The sequence below is a fragment of the Cnephaeus nilssonii genome (assembly GCF_951640355.1).
Source record: "Cnephaeus nilssonii genome assembly, chromosome: 14".
Classification (NCBI taxonomy): domain Eukaryota; kingdom Metazoa; phylum Chordata; class Mammalia; order Chiroptera; family Vespertilionidae; genus Cnephaeus; species Cnephaeus nilssonii.
The window spans coordinates 58,174,395-58,192,467 of NC_137085.1; the positions used below are offsets into that span (position 1 = coordinate 58,174,395).

Below are 18,073 nucleotides of genomic sequence, written 5' to 3' on the forward strand. Positions count from 1 at the left end.
CCAACTGGGCAATGGTAAAACGGGATCGATGTCTTAAACTCTAGGAATAAAGGCTGAATAAGAATGTTGCCATCATCTCAGAGCTTGACTCCTGCTTTATTTGGGGTAGTTCCCAAACGCTGCTAACAGGATGAATCCACAGAATTCAAGAGGGCAGCAACATTGGTTCAGAAAAAATGAATCTGTGCTGAACTGAGAAATCTTTTCAAGGATCACACGTGTAGTAAATCAGCCTTTTTGATTCTAGAAAGGTGGGTTTTTTTAATTTAAGGAAGTTAACTGTGACTATGGCAAAGTGACATGCTTAAACTTGATATTCTCTTAGGGTTGAGCAGGCTTTGAAGCTCATAATAAACTTGAAATGGTTCTGTGGAATGTTAGGGCTTAATGTAGATGGTGGGTGCCACTGTCATGCCTACACAAAACTATGTCAACCTGGAAATAACTGCATTAACAGCTCCAGGGTATTTAGAATGGAAGGCTTGCCCTTTTCAAGAATTTTACTTTGAACCATAAGAAGACGCTGCATTAAGTTTCCAACTTGTTTAGCACAGCTAAAATTAAAATACTTATTCTGGTTTAGAAAGGCATAATGTTCGCCACCCACTTAGTTCATATTACCTTCACATTAGACCTTTTTTTTTTTTTTAAGTATAAACACAACATAGAGAGAAATGACTGCTTTAAAATAGCCTGGCACATGGAACAATAAAACTATGCATCAAATACAAGGCATAAATGTTACTTTATAAAAATTAACAGCACCTAAAAAGTATATTCTTTTATCCTCCATTCTTCACCACCTTCTTGATTTGAGTGCTTCCCTCCCCTGTATCAAACATAGTTTATCTAAGTCCCAGTTGAAAGGTTTCTGAAAGTGGAGAGTCATAGCTACGTTGACACTGAACTTCTAGAACATGGCATACCAATGTCATTCTGACAAACTTACAGATGCTTCGTAACAAGCTGTACCAGTCACCTGATTTACTATAAAACAAACTGTTAATCTCTGATCTTTTCTCCAGTTCAACTCTTCTCTGCAGTTCTGGAAGCAAACCAACAGCTTGCTATGTTTACATGAGAGATGACTCCCTTCTGATTGGTGTCTGATCCTATCCAGTGATGCTGCTCAAGACCCTGGACAGAACCTAAGCACACCTAGACCTCATTTGCAGATCATTTTAACAAGATGTTGTTTCCTGTTCCCACGAAAATCAATAACAGGGTGACCTTCAATTTGAAATTCAAACAATTAATTACCTGTTCTGTTGAAAATGTTGATAACTGATTTGCCTGGAGAATTTCAATTATAAATAGATTATTTCTCTTAAAGAACCCATTCAAAAAAGTTAGATAAACAATGAAAATCTCATCTTACTCAATGTAAATGATGTTTTCTTGAAGCTTGTATAAAATATTAGCCTTGCACAAATTAGCATGGGGAAGTTTTCCTCTTGTGGTCCATCTCCTCCTCATGACATCATAATCAATTGCCTGGTAAATTACAGCAATCCCACAAAGATTCAGAGACAAAAATCCACTGCTTAAAGGTGCGATGAAAAGTTTTTCATAGTTGAATACAGCTTTTCATCTACATCAATGACTGACATAAATCATGGGATTATTTTCAGAATTTAGAAATCTCCCTTTCTTCCCCTATAATTCTAAAATTCTTACTTTTCTAACCTTTTATTAAAATCCTTTGACCATTTTTTGTTTTGCTCACATTTTATTTTTCTTTATATGTGGATCATAAGGAGAAAAGCTATCCATCAAAACTATCAGCACCAGAAATATATTTACTAAACTTTGTTTTTAATTGTGTAGAAAAAAAGGAAGAATTTGGTTCATCCCAGTGGGGAATTCCCAAGATGAATGATCACATGCAATGAAACTATTATCTTCATCCATTAAAATATTATCTAAAACAGAGGTTTCTATCTGGCAGCCAGTAGGCTGAATAAAGCCTGCAGATGAGTTTTGTTTGGACCACACACTTTAAAAAATATTTGAAAAGGTTGCCAAGATTAAAAAATCAGGAGATTTCACATAAAAATCTGGATTTCTGGCTTCCCATTTAGAAAAGAAAAGGAGGCTCTCCCAACACTGGGCCTGCATTCCCACCTGCCAACAATTGGCTGGAGGTAAGGAGCTGCTACCTCACTGTGGTTGACACAAGAGTTCTGGTCCACCACAGTCCCCACCAGGCTAAATTCCACTCCTTTAACTTACCTTACCCTCCACATGGCCCTTTTAGGCAACTCCTAATCTTTAAAATGTCATACTACTTACTCCACAGAGAGTTTGCAGTTTGTGGAAGAATAAGAGGAGATATCTAAGAACAGAGATTTAAAAGTACTTATTTCCTGGGCTTACACACTGTAAGGCAGGGGGTGGCGATTTTATTTAAAATTATAGTTGTTCAATAAAAGATATGTGCAAATTTTCATAATTAAAAATGTTTAAAGAGCAAATCCAGGACTGATGACCTGGTCTTACACAGTGGTTCAACTAACATTTGCACTGGGTTTAAATCAACCACATTCTTCTCTGCAGCCCAGAAAAGATGCTCATGTCAAACTGTTACTCAGATCTACACTTGTTCGTTCACATGTTAACACTTCTGCACCTTCCTTCTAGAAAGATCATGTACTTAAGTGAAAACTGACCCTAATATGAAAATAGAATACATCTTCAAGGTAAATTTTAAAAGTCAACATTGAGGATGCATGAATATTATCAGAGCAAATACTCATCTGTACTGGCTCCACATGTACACCACAATCTGACATTTATACTTATATTAAATAGACATTATTGCAGGTTCAAATGACCCCAAAAGTCACGGCATATTTCCTTAAAAATGATTATTACCTAAAAGCAGATGTCTATGACAAAGTCACCCTGCACTACTTGCTTTTTTTCTTAACTGAAAGCAAATGCAAGGGGGAAAATCTTTTAAATTTCACTATTTCTAATCAACCGAAACAACACAGTATTTCTACCTATTAGCGGATTTTATAAACAAATTAAAAGCACCCTATTTTAGCACAGGAAAGAAAGAACCTTTTCTGCTTCATCCAAGTATATTAACAGGCAATCTCGGATGCACTATGCAGTATAGAAGTGCGCTAAATAAGCTATGATCAGACATATTCCAGCTTATTAAAAAGAGTAAAATTTAAATCAACTTTAGTATAGTGTTTTGAAATTATGTTTCATCATTGGCCCAGACTCTTGAAAGATTATTTTTTAATTAGGTGTTTCCTTCCTAAGAGAGAAGCATTTTTCTCCCATTTCTACCTTAAGAAAGAAACCCTTGAACATATGCCAAATTTACTTCAAAATCAGACTTTAATCCCCAAATTCTCTTGATTCTTAAAAAACTTGAACAACTTTTAAGTAACAGTTCAAAAAATCATTATGATCATGCTTCATTCCGTGACTCCCAGTTGAATAGGAAAGGAGAAAATGCCATAAGTATGTGCTCCATAAATACAGTCCAGGGCCTGATATCTGAATGATGATATGTGATATATTCCTTATGGGAAGCATTTTTCCTTAATATCCATTATGTTTGAAATTTGAGCAATCAGAAGCAGACACCTAGAACTCAATTATTAATTTACCTCTCCCACCCCTTTTATACTTCCATCTCTAAGGTGTGTTTCCCTGAAGAGATGATCCTTAGGGATGGCATGTTGAAATTACTTTCTTTAAAACAACCTGGTACAATCTAAGACTAAACTTAATCTCTTTCTTCTTTAATTGTGTACCTTTAGGAAAAAAAAAAAATGGGACCTCAAATAATTAAGGAGTAAAATGGTAAAAAAAAAAAAAAAAAGTTAGACATGAATTCTTGCAAAGGTATAATTCATTATACTCATGTTGATCTATCTATGGTAATATTTTAGAAAGGGAATTGTATGGGGAATAAAAAAAAGAAGCCACACACTCACAATTAATTCCCACCCAAGATGACCAAAGCTTTAAGCTGGTCTGATCAGGTTCACATCATGGCAGCTGGTTAGAAAGTAGTTCTAGAAGACTCCTGAGTTGTTATGTTTATTTGCACTTTATAGTTTTAAGAGGAAAAAATAAAGAGTGAGGTAATGAATGCTTAATAATATTTAACCTATGTTCTTTGGAGATCAAAGAATTGGGCTCACTTAACTCCTTCCTTATTTCTATTAATCACCAATTTCTAGAAACTAGGCTTACGTTAAGGCTCAGTTCAGCACTCTGCATTTGTAAAAAATAAAATGAGACCATAAGTACAGGAATACTGGCACATATGGAAAAACGGGTTATCAGAATATTCAAAAGGCAGGCAGCAGTCCATTTATTAAGAAATCACTTAAAATAACTATTTGTACATGTTAAAATAACTAACATCACTTTTTATCAAAAGGGTGTTTTTAATATAATGAACATCCAAGCTTCTCTGGTCATGAGAAAACCTGGAATATATTATATACGCATGAATGTGGCCCAGGATGCAGGATATGAGATAGACTTGCTATCAACATATTAACACTTCATTTTCATTACTCTAATCTCACCACAGGTTGTGAACACTCTTTTTCTTATTTGAACAACAATGGTGTATGAAAAACCAAGCTGGCAGGCAGGCGGGGCTCATTAAACGCCTAAGGCCTTTATTCCCATAACACATCTCACCTGGACGAAGCCAGGGTTTGGGCTTCCAGTCTGGCTACTGAAACAAGCTCTCCCAGATGTTGGACTTCTTTTTCTATCCTTCTTCCTTAATTTAAAATAAATGTCAAAAATAAAGTAAAACTGAAAACGTTCTTTTCCACAATAAACTCTGTTTAAGAGATTACAGGGTTGGTAATATATTGTAAGATTTATTCAGCCCCATAACTGTGTTCCAACGTTGTCCTAGAAAACAAAACAACAGCAACAAAAAGTAGCTGGGAAGGGAAATGATGAGACATTTGAAGTTTGAGTCAAAGGTACCTCTCCCCTGGCTTCGTTTTTAACTTATTTGAAAAGAAGTATAGTTTCTCACTGGTTGAAAAATGACAATAATTCACAACATAAGAATCAACCTCGCTATTTCCCAATGAATGGCACTGAGCTTCACCAAAAAGCTATGTTCCAAGAGGAAGAAATCGGTTACAAAGTAGAAGGAATCATTCAAATGAGATTCCTAAAATACAGAATTTCTTTGTAGGGTGAGCCAATCCACACACTCACTGCATTTGAGGCAGTCATTAACAACTGCTCAACAAACCTAGAAATAAATCACTTAATTCCCACAACCAACCAAGGGACATGTGTAGACCTTCTGCATGTCTGTGCTCCACATATAAGGGTACCACATGACAATATAGGAGTTTTACTATTTTCCATAGCAAGAGAGTAAGTCTTTCCACAAAGTCTAGAGCCGGGCTCTGTTTTGGGTTCTTTCTGGTACTCTAATAACACTTATACCTAAAAAAAGAAAGAATAAAAGAAAAGTGGTATTAGATAAAGCAGCAGATAACCTAGCTGACTCTGGAGCTAGGTTCTGAGATGAGATTAGCAAAGAGAATGTTTGCATTCTCACGAAAGGGACACTTTCGTGAATAGGTTCAGTGAGTAATTATTCTCCCGTCTCTTGTCAATGGCCTCCCACCATGTCCACTGCTCTCCGGCACTGGCAGAGGGCACAGTGGTGGGCAGCTTTCTTTACTTATGCCTGATTAGGTGCCCCAAATAGCCATCCTAATGATTTACGTCAGTGAAATCTCTCTTGCTTAAAATGTAATGGAGGAAAAGAAATTCTTAAAACCCGCCAATGAAGGTTCTCATTTTAATATTAGTTTTGCTATTATATTAAGCCAACTGAAAGTAATTATTTTTGGCATGTAAAATATTCATTATCCTGAAATTTTTATTTCCAAACCCCCTACCCAGTTCAGGCACTCTGTTCAAATATGAGTCCTAGAGAACTGTCTAGAGAACAAATAGCCACTAAAAGACACCTTAATAAAGTTGAAAAATTCATGACAGTCACACAAAAGCACAGCAGGTACAATACTGAAAGCTATGTCTTTCCCATATAGCATGACATTTTTAATCTTGTCAACTTTAACAATCTCTCTGCTGTGTGAGACAATGAGTTAAAATTTATTAAATACAAAATAGTAGTGAACATGCATTGTGTTATGTATACCGCATGTTTTAAATTTCAATTTCATAATGCCACCCATTAATATTCGCCCTGCCATCATTTCGATTCCTTTTTTACATGTTTCAGTCAACTCATTAAATAACTGCAGCTTGTCTCCAACACTCATACCTTCAACCTACTGAAGGAAAACTTTACACGATTCTCTTCTTCTAAGGAAATGCTCTCTCTTGTATAGATGGAAGTTTAACTGCCCAAAATGATAAATCCAAGAATCACTTTAAAAAAAGAGAGAGAGGAGAGAAATAGAAAAGCAAAATCTCTTTTCAGTTAAGTACTTTCTGACTCAGGCGAAGGATCAAATTGAGCGGCCTTTCAGCGCCTCGGATTGATAAGCCTGGGCCCCTGGTTACACGTTTTTATCACGCCCTTACTTAAAGAACCCTTACATAGCAAACTCGGGACCGTCCTCCTGTCAGCAGTTACACACGGAGGACCACATCAGAGGGTGGCACCTCTTTCCCATAACTCTGCCAAATGACAGACTGGCAAAAAGATGCCTTATTCAATAACTCTTACATTTCAGGTGCCTTTCAATTCCTTTATGTTAGGGCAAAAAGAGCCAGGGAAAGTAAGGAGAAATTCAGAAAAAGAGAGGTGAGCTGAATGGAGAAGAAAGAAAGAAAGAAAGAGATCAGGTCTATGGGAACAGGAAAAGGAAGGAAGAACAGACTAACCACGTATTTGGGTCATTAAGTAAATTGCTGCCAACCAAATAGAAGTGAGATTTAAATCCTATCTCCCCCCTCAACAACACACAAATCTTAAGACAGTAGCAAAATAATACTAGAGTCCAAAATTGTTGAGTAAATAAGATGTCAGATATGCTCAAGAGAATCAATGTTTCAATGAGTAACTTCCTACTGTTCAAGATTATTTTCATTTTTCTTAACAGAGAGAAATGAAAAACCGATGGGCTAATTAAAGAAAAACAAAAGGATATTATTTTGTTGTTAAAGGATCAATTCCTTTTTTGTTAATTGGAATGATGATTAATAAGCTGAGAATTTGATTTCTAAGCTAGCTGGCTTGAGTAATGCATTGTTTTTCCACAAGCATTTCCATTAAGGAAGGCTCTGTGAATGAAGAAATGATACAGGGCTCCTGATCTCTGACTCCGCGGCGTGAAATGCTTCACAGAGTGTTTAAACAGAAGGGCATTGCACACTGTTCTCCCCCAAATGAACTCCAGTCATAAATTTTTCACCTTAGGGTTTAATGTATACCATGAAATTTGCTAGACTTCCTACAAGGAATGTACAAATTAGAAAAGAATCAATACTGTTATTTTTCCTATTCTCTAAACTTTCTTTTAAACCTAGGAAAGGAGAAGACAGCACAGGTCATGCTCAGTGAGATGTGGGCACCTTGTACATCACAGCCCCAGGTATCATTTTGGGAATGCCATAGGCACATAATAAGAGCTTGCGTTGCTCAGAATGTTTTTTTCATATTATTTTTCTCACCTGTTTACTAGTTTATCTTACAGAAAAAAAGACTCCCTCTTTTACACAATGCTTTGCTTATGTGCCAGGAGATAGTGTGTTAATCCTGAATTATGGCTCCTTTCCTTTATTTCTCTAATGCTTAAAAATAGATGTCAAAGTTCCCTGAAAGGGCCTTTGAACTCCTCCTCTCCTCCTCTCCCGGTCCTTCAGTAGATGAGGATCACCAAGCAAAATGTGGAAGCCAGCTGCTTTTCGGGAAATAAAAATGGCATCAGCTTTGGCAGACAGGGGTGACATCAATCATTTCCTACAATCCTCACACAATCTTCGGGCCAGGGCTTAGAGAAGGGTGGTTATGTAGTGGCAAAAACACACCATGAAATATAGGAGAGGGTTTTCACGTGGTGAAGAATTCATCCCACGCATATAGCAAACCAGGCTCCAAAGCTCACGAGAAAGGAAATCTTGGAACCATTATATTCCATGTTCTTTGGACAACAACAAGCAAAGGATTTCAGAGAAAATGTCTCTCACTGAGAAAGTCATCCCATGATTCACTCTTTTCTCCCTACCACCACAAAGTTCCCTGACAATATTGGGCGGGGGGGGGAGGGTGCGGGGGGAGGGGAGGGTAATGAGTTAATTCCTAGGTCAATTCAAACACTATGATTCAAATTATGGGCACAGGCTAAAAGCCAATTCCAGTTTCTTCTGTCATTCCTTTTGCTATATACATTCTACTCAAGAGTCCCAAGTTGAGAAAAGGCCTCTTTTCAGCTATAGAGTCATTAGCTATTCATGTTTACAAGGCAAATCCTCTCCACAGCTTTGCAGATTGGTAAGGGCGGAGGCCCAATGTAACTTTCTTTAAGTGAGTGTGTGTAGTGCATATAAGGTGGGAAGGAGCAGCACTAGAAATTCTGTTTTTCATTGAAGTGGATTACGCCAGCTCACTATCTGTAACGGTCTGTTCCTTTGGAATCAGCTCCCTGTGTCACAACGACCTGGCAAACTTGAATGCTTTCACTATCACTGGAGTCCTTGCAATCCTGCGTTGGCTGTGACCCATTCACTTTTGCCCCAACTTCTCAGAGATGCCTTACTCAGCATCTAATTAGTTAGGGAGGATTTGCCGCAGCTCTTAACCCTGACATAGGAGTGGGAGGATGTGCTGCTGTGGTAGCCCAAATCTGTCCCGTCACTACATTAATCAGATTTCCATAAAGGCATGCATGAATAATTGGATTTATCAGTGAATGTTAACTTACACTCATAAATATAATTATTAAAAAAATAACTGCAATTATAGATAAGATATCTGCACCTTTAGGGATTTGTTTTTCAACTGTGGTTACCTGACTCACCTTAGCAAAAGGCTTTACAAATTATACAGACACACCGTACCAGTTTGCAGATGACAGAAAGATGAGAAAAATAATTTCAAAATGATCACCTACTATGTTCAAATTCCCTTAGCATACCGTGTTGAAAATAAACTTGAAATTTGTGGACAGGTTTTAAGGTATACCTCATACACATCTGAGAATATGTTTGTGCATGTTTTACTTGCATTAACATGCATATAAATATCACCTATATGACCTACTGCTGATCCATTGCTACTTCCCCAATGCATTACAAATTAGACTTCACTGTTAAGTGAAGTCTGCATGCTATACACAGACTTCCACAAGCACCTGTCTCTATGCTACAATTTGTATTGTAACAATTACCCAAATATTCCTATTTTCATGTTACATTATCAGAGTGTATGTTAAGAATTATATTTGAATATATGTCTACAGTTGAAACTTCAAAATAAAACCTAACATCGCCCAAATTAGAGAGGGGAACTAAATAAGAGGTAGGAGAGCAGCCTAGTAATTCAACAGGCTGAAATTACATGCCTCCTAATACAATATAAATATTTATTTTAGCATCACGACCATAAGTTTGGTCAATTTAGTCCTTTTCTTTTTTAGTAAGACATGATCACTAAAACACACCAACTGTAAGAAGGGGAGTAAGAAGGGAGGAGGAAAAAGTGCAGAAACCTAGGGATGGAGGATGCCTGGCAGTGAAAGTCATTTTCAAAGACCATTAACTAGCAGCTGCTTTACTCGGGGCTCTGATTAAATAAGAATATACATCCTATATTAAATGAGATGTCTGCATGAGTGGGATGGAGTTTAGAATAAAAATATATTGTATGAACTACAAAAAAGAATCAAACCACAATATACAATTAGGCAACTGACTTCTGGGGGGACAATGATACATGTGCCTTTTAAGCTGTTAGTGAACAAACACTCAAATTATTTAGGGGAGAGAGGTAAGAAGTCAGACAAAACCACCATTTCCAATTTAAACTATAGTTTCAACAAAATGAAACTCTGTTTGCCTATATGAATAGAAAGAACTAAGAAACTGCTGGGAGAAAATTTCATATCAAGCATTCTTTACAATTCATTCCAGGAACAGGAATGTCATTATATATTTCTTACAATATATTTTATTTATCATTTCTCTGAAATGTGCTAGATTTTATATTAGTAAGAAAGTTTGCTTTACTCTGTCATATCTCTGGTGAGCAGATGCTCTGGCATTAATGTAAATCGTTGATTTAATTTTTAGCTTTCTTGGTTTGCCCCTCACCTATCTAGGAAATTATTTCTCTGGTGATAACTAACACATCATGCTAATGAGAGAATCTAGTGCACAATAGAAAAAAATGTCACTATTAATAATATTTGCATGAAGTTAAATAAAGCAACTGTAAGAGAATGTCAGACAGTGTTCTTTAATAAGACACAGCTTCACAATGAAATTAGGTTGTTAATTGTGTTACATCATTGGGTGAATCCTAAATTACTACATAATGATGCACACAGTCATTTATAATTCTAACTTAGTATTTCACTCATGTCTGAAAAGAGACCTTATTAAGGAATCTACATTTTATTTGCAAAGGTTAAATATACCTCACCAATAATTAAAGGAAAATGCCTCTAGTAACGTAAACGTGTAAAACGTGGGCTATAGCCATTTACCTGTTTCATTTCTGAAAAGATTTCAAAATATATTAGATTTGCATCCCTTGAGGTACCTACAAAGAATTTTATATGCTAGCCTCTCAAATACAAAACATTTTAGAAAAACCACCTTTTAAAACCTGATTTAAAAACAAAAAACAACACTTCCTAAAGCAGGCCTTATTTTCTGCTTTTAACAAAAACGTCATGAGGTTAAAATCGGCAAAATAACGTTCTGGACTCCAGGAGATTAACAGAGAAGATGAGTAAAGGGTTTCTGGTCATTCTCGGCCTGTCACTGATCAAAGTAAGCCAAGTAAGAACTCCCTTTACTAAGTCAAGAGTCATGCCATTTAAGGTTATCAAATATTTGTCTGTATGGGGGAAAAAATTATCCCTTTTGAAAAAATCAGAATGGAATATGGGAGAAAAATGTGGAGAAGCAGAAAAATGCACTCAAATTGTTATATCTCGAACTTTAGGAGAACATCCTTAATTCCACCAAATCTAAACTGGCTTCATATAGTGCTATCTTTTTGTCAGTATTAGACAGACTGAAGGATTTATGTATAAGCAAATTCAACTTCACTCATACAAAACAAAAGACAAAGGTTTTTACATCTCTACCTCCTAATTTACCTGTAAAAGACAAACCTAGATTATTAAATTTCAGTGAGACTTTTTCTACTACAAGTTGTGCTGCAGTTAAATAATACTGATGGTGAATTCTCTTTAACTCAGTTTTGATAACAACTAGTCTTCTCTAATACTTAATGAAATGGTCAGGTAAATCTTAAAGTTTTTATGTTATTACAGAAAACTTTGAAATAAAAATATATCAAATAAATTTTATGTCAAAAGCTAAAGCAGTTTTTTTTTCTTAGAAATTACAATCATAATAGAAAAATCTTTTTACTGTTAGCAAAAAGATATACAGAATTTTGCATACTTGATTAAACTGGACAAACTTTTACTTATAGTAAGACAAAAGCTGGCTAATGTTTTATATTGAAACTAATATTTCTTTGAAACTGTTGGCTTCAAGAGATATCAGTTTAAGAAAAGTGTCTTTCTTGCACACACACACATACATACACACACACACTCTCTAAATCAGCATTGCTGATGAACTATAGTTAAGGAAAATAAACATGGTAAACATGCACAACACATATTTTTTTAGATTTACACATTGTTGAATTTAAGCTTACACAATATTTATACAAACTAAAATGTCATCCTGAAGAAGAAAAAACACACACATGTAAATTCTTACCCTCTCTTACACATTTTCCAAAAATGCACAGGATGTAAACATATAGTAACCAGAAGAGAAAAAGAGGGGGGAGTTGCTAACTGTATCAAAACCAAAAAATGAAACAAAATATAGTTAAATCACACTTTTTAAATTGTTAGTTTCTCCCTTTATTGTACTACTGTTTAATATATAGTATAATTAATATTACAGTTTTATATAACATAATTTTGCATAAATTACTTCCCTATATTTCTACTGTTTATATAGTCACTGAAGCTCACTGTGACACATACATACACACATGCACACACAAAATAGACCTTAAAATATCCACAAAATCAAATAGCTGGATCAAATATGTCATAATAGCTTAGTTGTACGAGTTTCTCTGAAAGATTTCAAATTATTTTCCTAATTCTGTTCCATCATTTATATAATTTACTTTTATTTGTGTTTTTAAGCTAAAATGTTTTCCACAACTTAATGTCTCTTTAGATTCAAATCTACTTGAAAATGGGCTAGTGCCAAAGAAGCAATCTAACACCATCTATGTGGTTCAATAGCCATTTATCAATTGATCATTATCTCTATCTGGTTTTATTAACTCTTTTCTAGCTAGAGGGAGACCTAAACCAATTTTCCCTTTCAACACACACACACACACACACACACACACACACACACACCCTGACCTCCACTAACTCACTCAAAACCCTGAAGGTAACATCTAATTTTTAAAGCGTGGCACAAGTTATTTGGTCCTAAGGTCAGTGAAAACACATTGTGTTCCAACCATAAACAGAGCCACCCAGGCAGGGCTATGCCTCAGAAGCACACCTCTCAAAGCACACTGCAATGACAAGGAGCATCTCTGGGAGGAAATGAACCTAACTTGCAAGAATGGGAAATTGCACATACAGAGTTGCTTATTGGGTTTATGTTGATTGCATTTAAACCCCAGCTTACCGTATCAGCAGTAATCAGGGTCCCTCTACAGGATATGTCAAAATACACCTTATTCAAATGCACTTATCCTTTCTAGAATTCTGTGATCAAACTGTTCGCTAGCTATATGCTACAAAACCCTGGCTCTGTGCACAATATTCTGCAGATGGATTTCTAAACTTATGGTAGTTTATAGCCTAGCAAATTGTTTTCTTTCCTTCATTATCAATACTTTTAAAAAATCTAAGTTAATTCAATGAAATATTTCCTTCTCATGAACTCTTACAAACAAAACAGGTTTTTCTTTTCAAAGAGAGCAGTTTTGTTTTGTTTTAAATGAGTGAAACAATATCAATTTCTTAACCGTCATCTGCTCAAAATCCAAGTATTTGTCAGTGACACTTTCGTGCCGTGTGGATGATAGTATCACACTAACTCTGGCTTTGTGTAAAGGGTTTGGTGTAGGCTTTGGAAAAGCAAGACGTGTGTGTCTAGGAGGGAGGCACCAGGGAACTTCCCTCCCTCGCTTGAGCCCAGTCCAAGATGAAAGTTTCTGGGTTGTTTCCCTGTGCTTCCTCTCACCCTCGCTCCCCCTCGGAGCCGCAGAGCCAGCAATTGTGCAAGAGGAGCCGAGCGCGCGGGGCGCGTATCACCGAGCGCATGGTACAAGCCGCCGGCTCCGTGATTAATTGTCAGTAGCCGCTGGCCTCGCACTAACACCTAGGCTTTCCCGGCAGAGCCAGCACGCCCAGCCGCCGCCAGCTCGGCCGGACCGAGGAGAGGCTCTGGGGAGGACGCCGAGGCTGCTCCCGAGTGTGAGTGCGCCGGCCGGCGGGCGGGCAGGCGGGCGGGCGCACGGGGCCGGAGCCGGAGCCGGAGCCGGAGGCGGCGGGGAGCGCAGGAGCGAGCGGAGGCGGGCGGGCACCGGCGGCGGGCAGAGGAGCTGGGACCGGCCGGCACAGCCCGCCACGCATGCCGCCTCCTCCAGCGACCCTGGGCGCTGGCAGCGGTTCCTGCACAGCCTCCTGTCCTCGGGTCGGAGTTCGAGCTGCCTCCAGCCCCAGCAAGTCAGCTGGGCTGTCCGGAGGGGACCCCACATTTTGTCACTGTTTGGCTGGCGAACCTCCTCTGAGACAGCAGATACTTGGATGAAGTGATTAGGATAGACAGAAAGGTACATCTGTTGGGTGGTGGCTTTTAGAAAAAAAATGTTTAACACAAAACAAAGAAACGGTCTCCTCTGGACCCAGGTTGTGCTGTGAAACTTTGCAACAAATGCCTTTGCTTTCTTTTACTTCAGTATCCTTTCCCCCTTTTTCTTTTAAGGAGCCCTTAGGGAAACCGTGAAGTAACCCTGCCATTCCAGTCACACAGCTATGACAAAATAGAGCCCAACTATGAAGTGATCCATTTTTTTTTTTGTGTAAATGTTAAGGAAAGAAAAACAGCAGAAACAAAAAGTGCACATAACAATTCAAGATTTCTTTTTAAAAAAAGAAAGAAAGTAACTTACCTGTTGGGACATTCTGAACAAAAGGTTAGTATCAGCGTTCTGCCATGTCCCCAGGAACCCTGGTTCAGCCGCAGTCGTCCTGGTTCCGAACTGCATGGAGTTGTCAGTACAGGAGTCTCTTAAAGTCAAGTCTCTTGCCCTCTTTGGCTCTCTGTCTCTCTGTGTCTCTCTTTCTCTCACATCCACTTCTGCCTCTTCTGACTGAAAAGTGAAGGTGGATTTTTTGAGCCTCTTGGCAGCCAGTAGCAGGAGTGTAGTGTAGTTAAGAAGCTGGCTGAACTGTGCATTTCATTTGGGAAGGGGGAGACTTGGGGGAGGGAGGGGGTCCGAGCTTCTTTCGCACCTTCTGCACAGACACCCCTATCATTTATGCATAGATTGTGACTCCCCGAGCTTGCCTTGGCTCAGTTTAACAGCTGCCTGTCAGGTGTGCAGGCAGCACTGGAGACCCAACCATCAGCTTCAAACTCTCAGCCACTGCATGTCATTGGATAGCAGAGCTAAGAGTCAACTGCACCGTTCCACTGTCAGGCACCAAAGGACACCCTGCACTAACCCCTCTCCAGACACATGGAGAGATACACACTTCTGCCCTCTCCCAGCAGCACCACGGCCACGGACCGACGGTACACGGGGTGAGGAGAGGCTGGGGCCCTTCCCAGGGAATTTCCCCCAACAATGCTTTCAGGTATAACACGCAGTATCTGGCATCAGCCTTTGCTTTAACCTTTGTAAACTGCTATGCTTAAACACTATTTTTTTTCTAGTTATACTGGAAGAAAGAAAAATATTCAGATGTAAGAGAATGTAAAATTGGCTCCGTTGTTGTCAAACTGTTAACTCCTAAAAGTCATACAGGAGTGTGCTGGGCTATTTATAACCACATAGAAACTCCTAGAGGAAATAATATACATAGAGACATAACTTTACACTCTAAGAAGTAAATAAATAAACTTAGCAGTTTTTTAACATGGAAGATGCACAGCAAACATTTGCAAAACACATACATGTATACTACTTAATGTCCAGTACCTCAGGTCATTAATTAATTACTAAATTGGTTGTTAAGTAATAAGAAATTGAAGGACAAAGGAAAAAAGTATACCTTTTCTTAAAGTTCAAAAGTAGAGAAAAGTCCTTTGTGAAAGTTCCTGGATGAAGCATCTACAATATCCTTTCAAATCATAAAAAAAAGAAAAAAAGAAAAAGATGAAGAAAAAAAAATCCTGTCCCATTTCAGGCAAAAAGTAATGAATATAAAATTCCATTTTTCATTCAACATATCTATGGAAATTTCTATAATGTTTTCCTGCCTGATGAAATATAACCTCTGATAGCATGTCATATTCTTAATTAAACTAGTTTTTAAAAGAAAACACCTATTTATTAGATAGTATTTATCGTACCCTATTTATGGAAAAGCAGAACTGAGCAAAATGCACTGTACATAAACAGTGACTTCCAAATGGAAAGCTAAATTCATGTCATCTCATAAAAGTAGTCAGCAGGAAAAAGCCATCCTTCCTAAACTTAAAATGTAAGGAACATTAATCTTCAACCACCTACAAATATCGAGGACAAATGTACCACTCTCCTTGCTCCTTCTTAAACTGAAGAATAACAATAAACCTTACTCTCTGAAACAACAAAAGAAACAGAAAGAGCTTCAATGGCAGCTCTGTGTCATTAGTGGACAATGAGAAAAGATGAGAAAACGTACACTATGTTGACACAAATGTGCCTTCCCCTCTAGAACCAACATCTCCTGAAAGCTTTTCTGTTAAACTTCCCTCCGGTTCACCACCATTAAGCACAAAAAAGTCTCAAAAGCAGCAAATTCAATATCTGAGAAGAAGCAAACAAGAACCCAAAGAATTGTTGCCTTAAAATATATTAAGTCCACCTGTGGTCAATAAAAATATTCTTGAGGGGGGAGGGCAGGAAAAGACCCTATGAGTCAATTGTCAACAGTGACTGTACCTTTACAGCTAGCTATTACCCACTTAAACTCCCTCTAAAATTTGCTAGCCTCTTGATTTCTGAAGTGGCACTCAGTGCCTCAGTCAAGCTGCCTGCTCAGCTCCTGACCTTCCCACTAATGGCTGTTATTTGTGGGAGGCTTAAGGACACTGTCAATAGCATGCTTCCTCCTCGCTCCTCTCAGGCTGTTGTATTGCTTTGCCTGCTTGTTCTCTCTCGCCTGCTTCTTGCTCTCTCTAGTCCCCCCTCCTCCCTTCCTCTCCCCTTAACTCCCTCTTCCTCTTCTTCCAGCCCCCACCCCTTCTTCCTTTCAGTCCAGCAGTCCTCTTCTTTCCCTGCTATCCTCCCCCCAACTTCTCTCCGCCCCCCCCCCCTCTCTCTCTCTCACACACACACACACACACACACAAAACAACACAAAAATCAACTGGCATGCAGCAGCAAGCACCTGCAGTAATAGACTCTTTTATTAAAACTGTTATTCTGCAAGACTTGAAATTCCCCGTGGACCGGGCCATGTCAAAGCCGATATAATTAACTAGAGGCTCAGCAACGGATCAATTACCAGACAAGCAAGTGATAGTGAAATCAATGAAAGATCATCAGCCACATTATCAGTGTTGCAACTCATTAGGGCAAAACTGAGAAATGTGCTCAAAGCGAGCCCAAGCAAGGTGGCATTACAAAACAAAGGGCTAATTTGGAGACCCTGCTGTGAACAATCTGTAACAGAATTAGCCTTTTTTCCCCCTAAACTGCACAGCTCCGTAACTAAATGTGACAGACTGAGAGAAGCAGTTTATTAAGACACCAACCCCAAGTTTATTTAGTTCATAAACTCTCTCCTAAAAAATCAATACAGTCTGTACAGGGTTATTAGGCTGACTAGCTAATACATCCAAATCTAGTCTGCTCGGCCAGCAGTCTTCTGACAAAACGCTATCTAGCGCAGGCAAACGGAGCTATTTCAGATATCAATGTCAGGTTGCTCTAGATGAAACAGGTCTGCCATGTAACTAGTACCTGCATATTACTGTCAAGGCACAAGCCTCAAAATTACAGGGATAGCTTTCTAATGTTCAAAATATTTTTTTTCACAACAAATCTATATCATAGGATACTGCACTGCAAAATGGATTTGATTAAAGGAAAATTTAACTAGTCTGTAAGACTAGTTTACAAAGACAACAAGCTTTATTACAGTAAGAGACAACAACAAGATATACCTACAAGGCACAAAAATGATTTTTGAGTTTGTCCATTGGCTCTATAGTCTGCAGAGTATGAAACAACTCTCTGGAATCCTTTGTGTTAAAGTTATTTAAAATTGGGGGTGGCGGCAGTGGAGGCAGGTATCACGTCCACAGTAAGTGCTTTTTTTTTTTTTTTTTGCCCTGATTTTATGTATTTCAGGTTAAAGAATTGCAAATACTAACAGCTATGTGTTGGCTTTCCCACGTTTACTGATAGTGAGAGATGGACCATGGAAATTAAGAAGGACACCAACTAGGTCTAAATGGCACCCATGATAGTCAAGACAAGATGGGAATGAGAATACCTCCACCTCATCAAAACTCATACACAGAGTAAGAAACTCCCATGCAGCTTACAGTGTTAAAATAGACTGGAGATCTGAAGAAAAAGATAACATTTTGAAAGTGATTTGTGATGTTTATGATGTTTAACATTTAAACTGTATTT

The 18,073-nt window shown here is 38.1% G+C and overlaps 1 protein-coding gene across 6 annotated transcripts in view; it reads right to left on the minus strand.

Annotated features, from left to right (window-relative positions):
- BNC2 (basonuclin zinc finger protein 2) overlaps positions 1–18,073 on the minus strand; it is a 424,606-nt gene that overhangs the window by 277,534 nt on the left and 128,999 nt on the right. For 5 of the 6 annotated variants that reach the window (XM_079789736.1, XM_079789737.1, XM_079789735.1 and 2 more), the window contains one exon: positions 14,393–14,593. The exons of the other annotated variant lie outside the window; for it this stretch is intronic. In XM_079789736.1, coding sequence (XP_079645862.1) covers positions 14,393–14,593 — 201 coding nt within the window. The remainder of the gene's footprint in view (positions 1–14,392; positions 14,594–18,073) is intronic. 6 annotated transcript variants of the gene reach the window in all.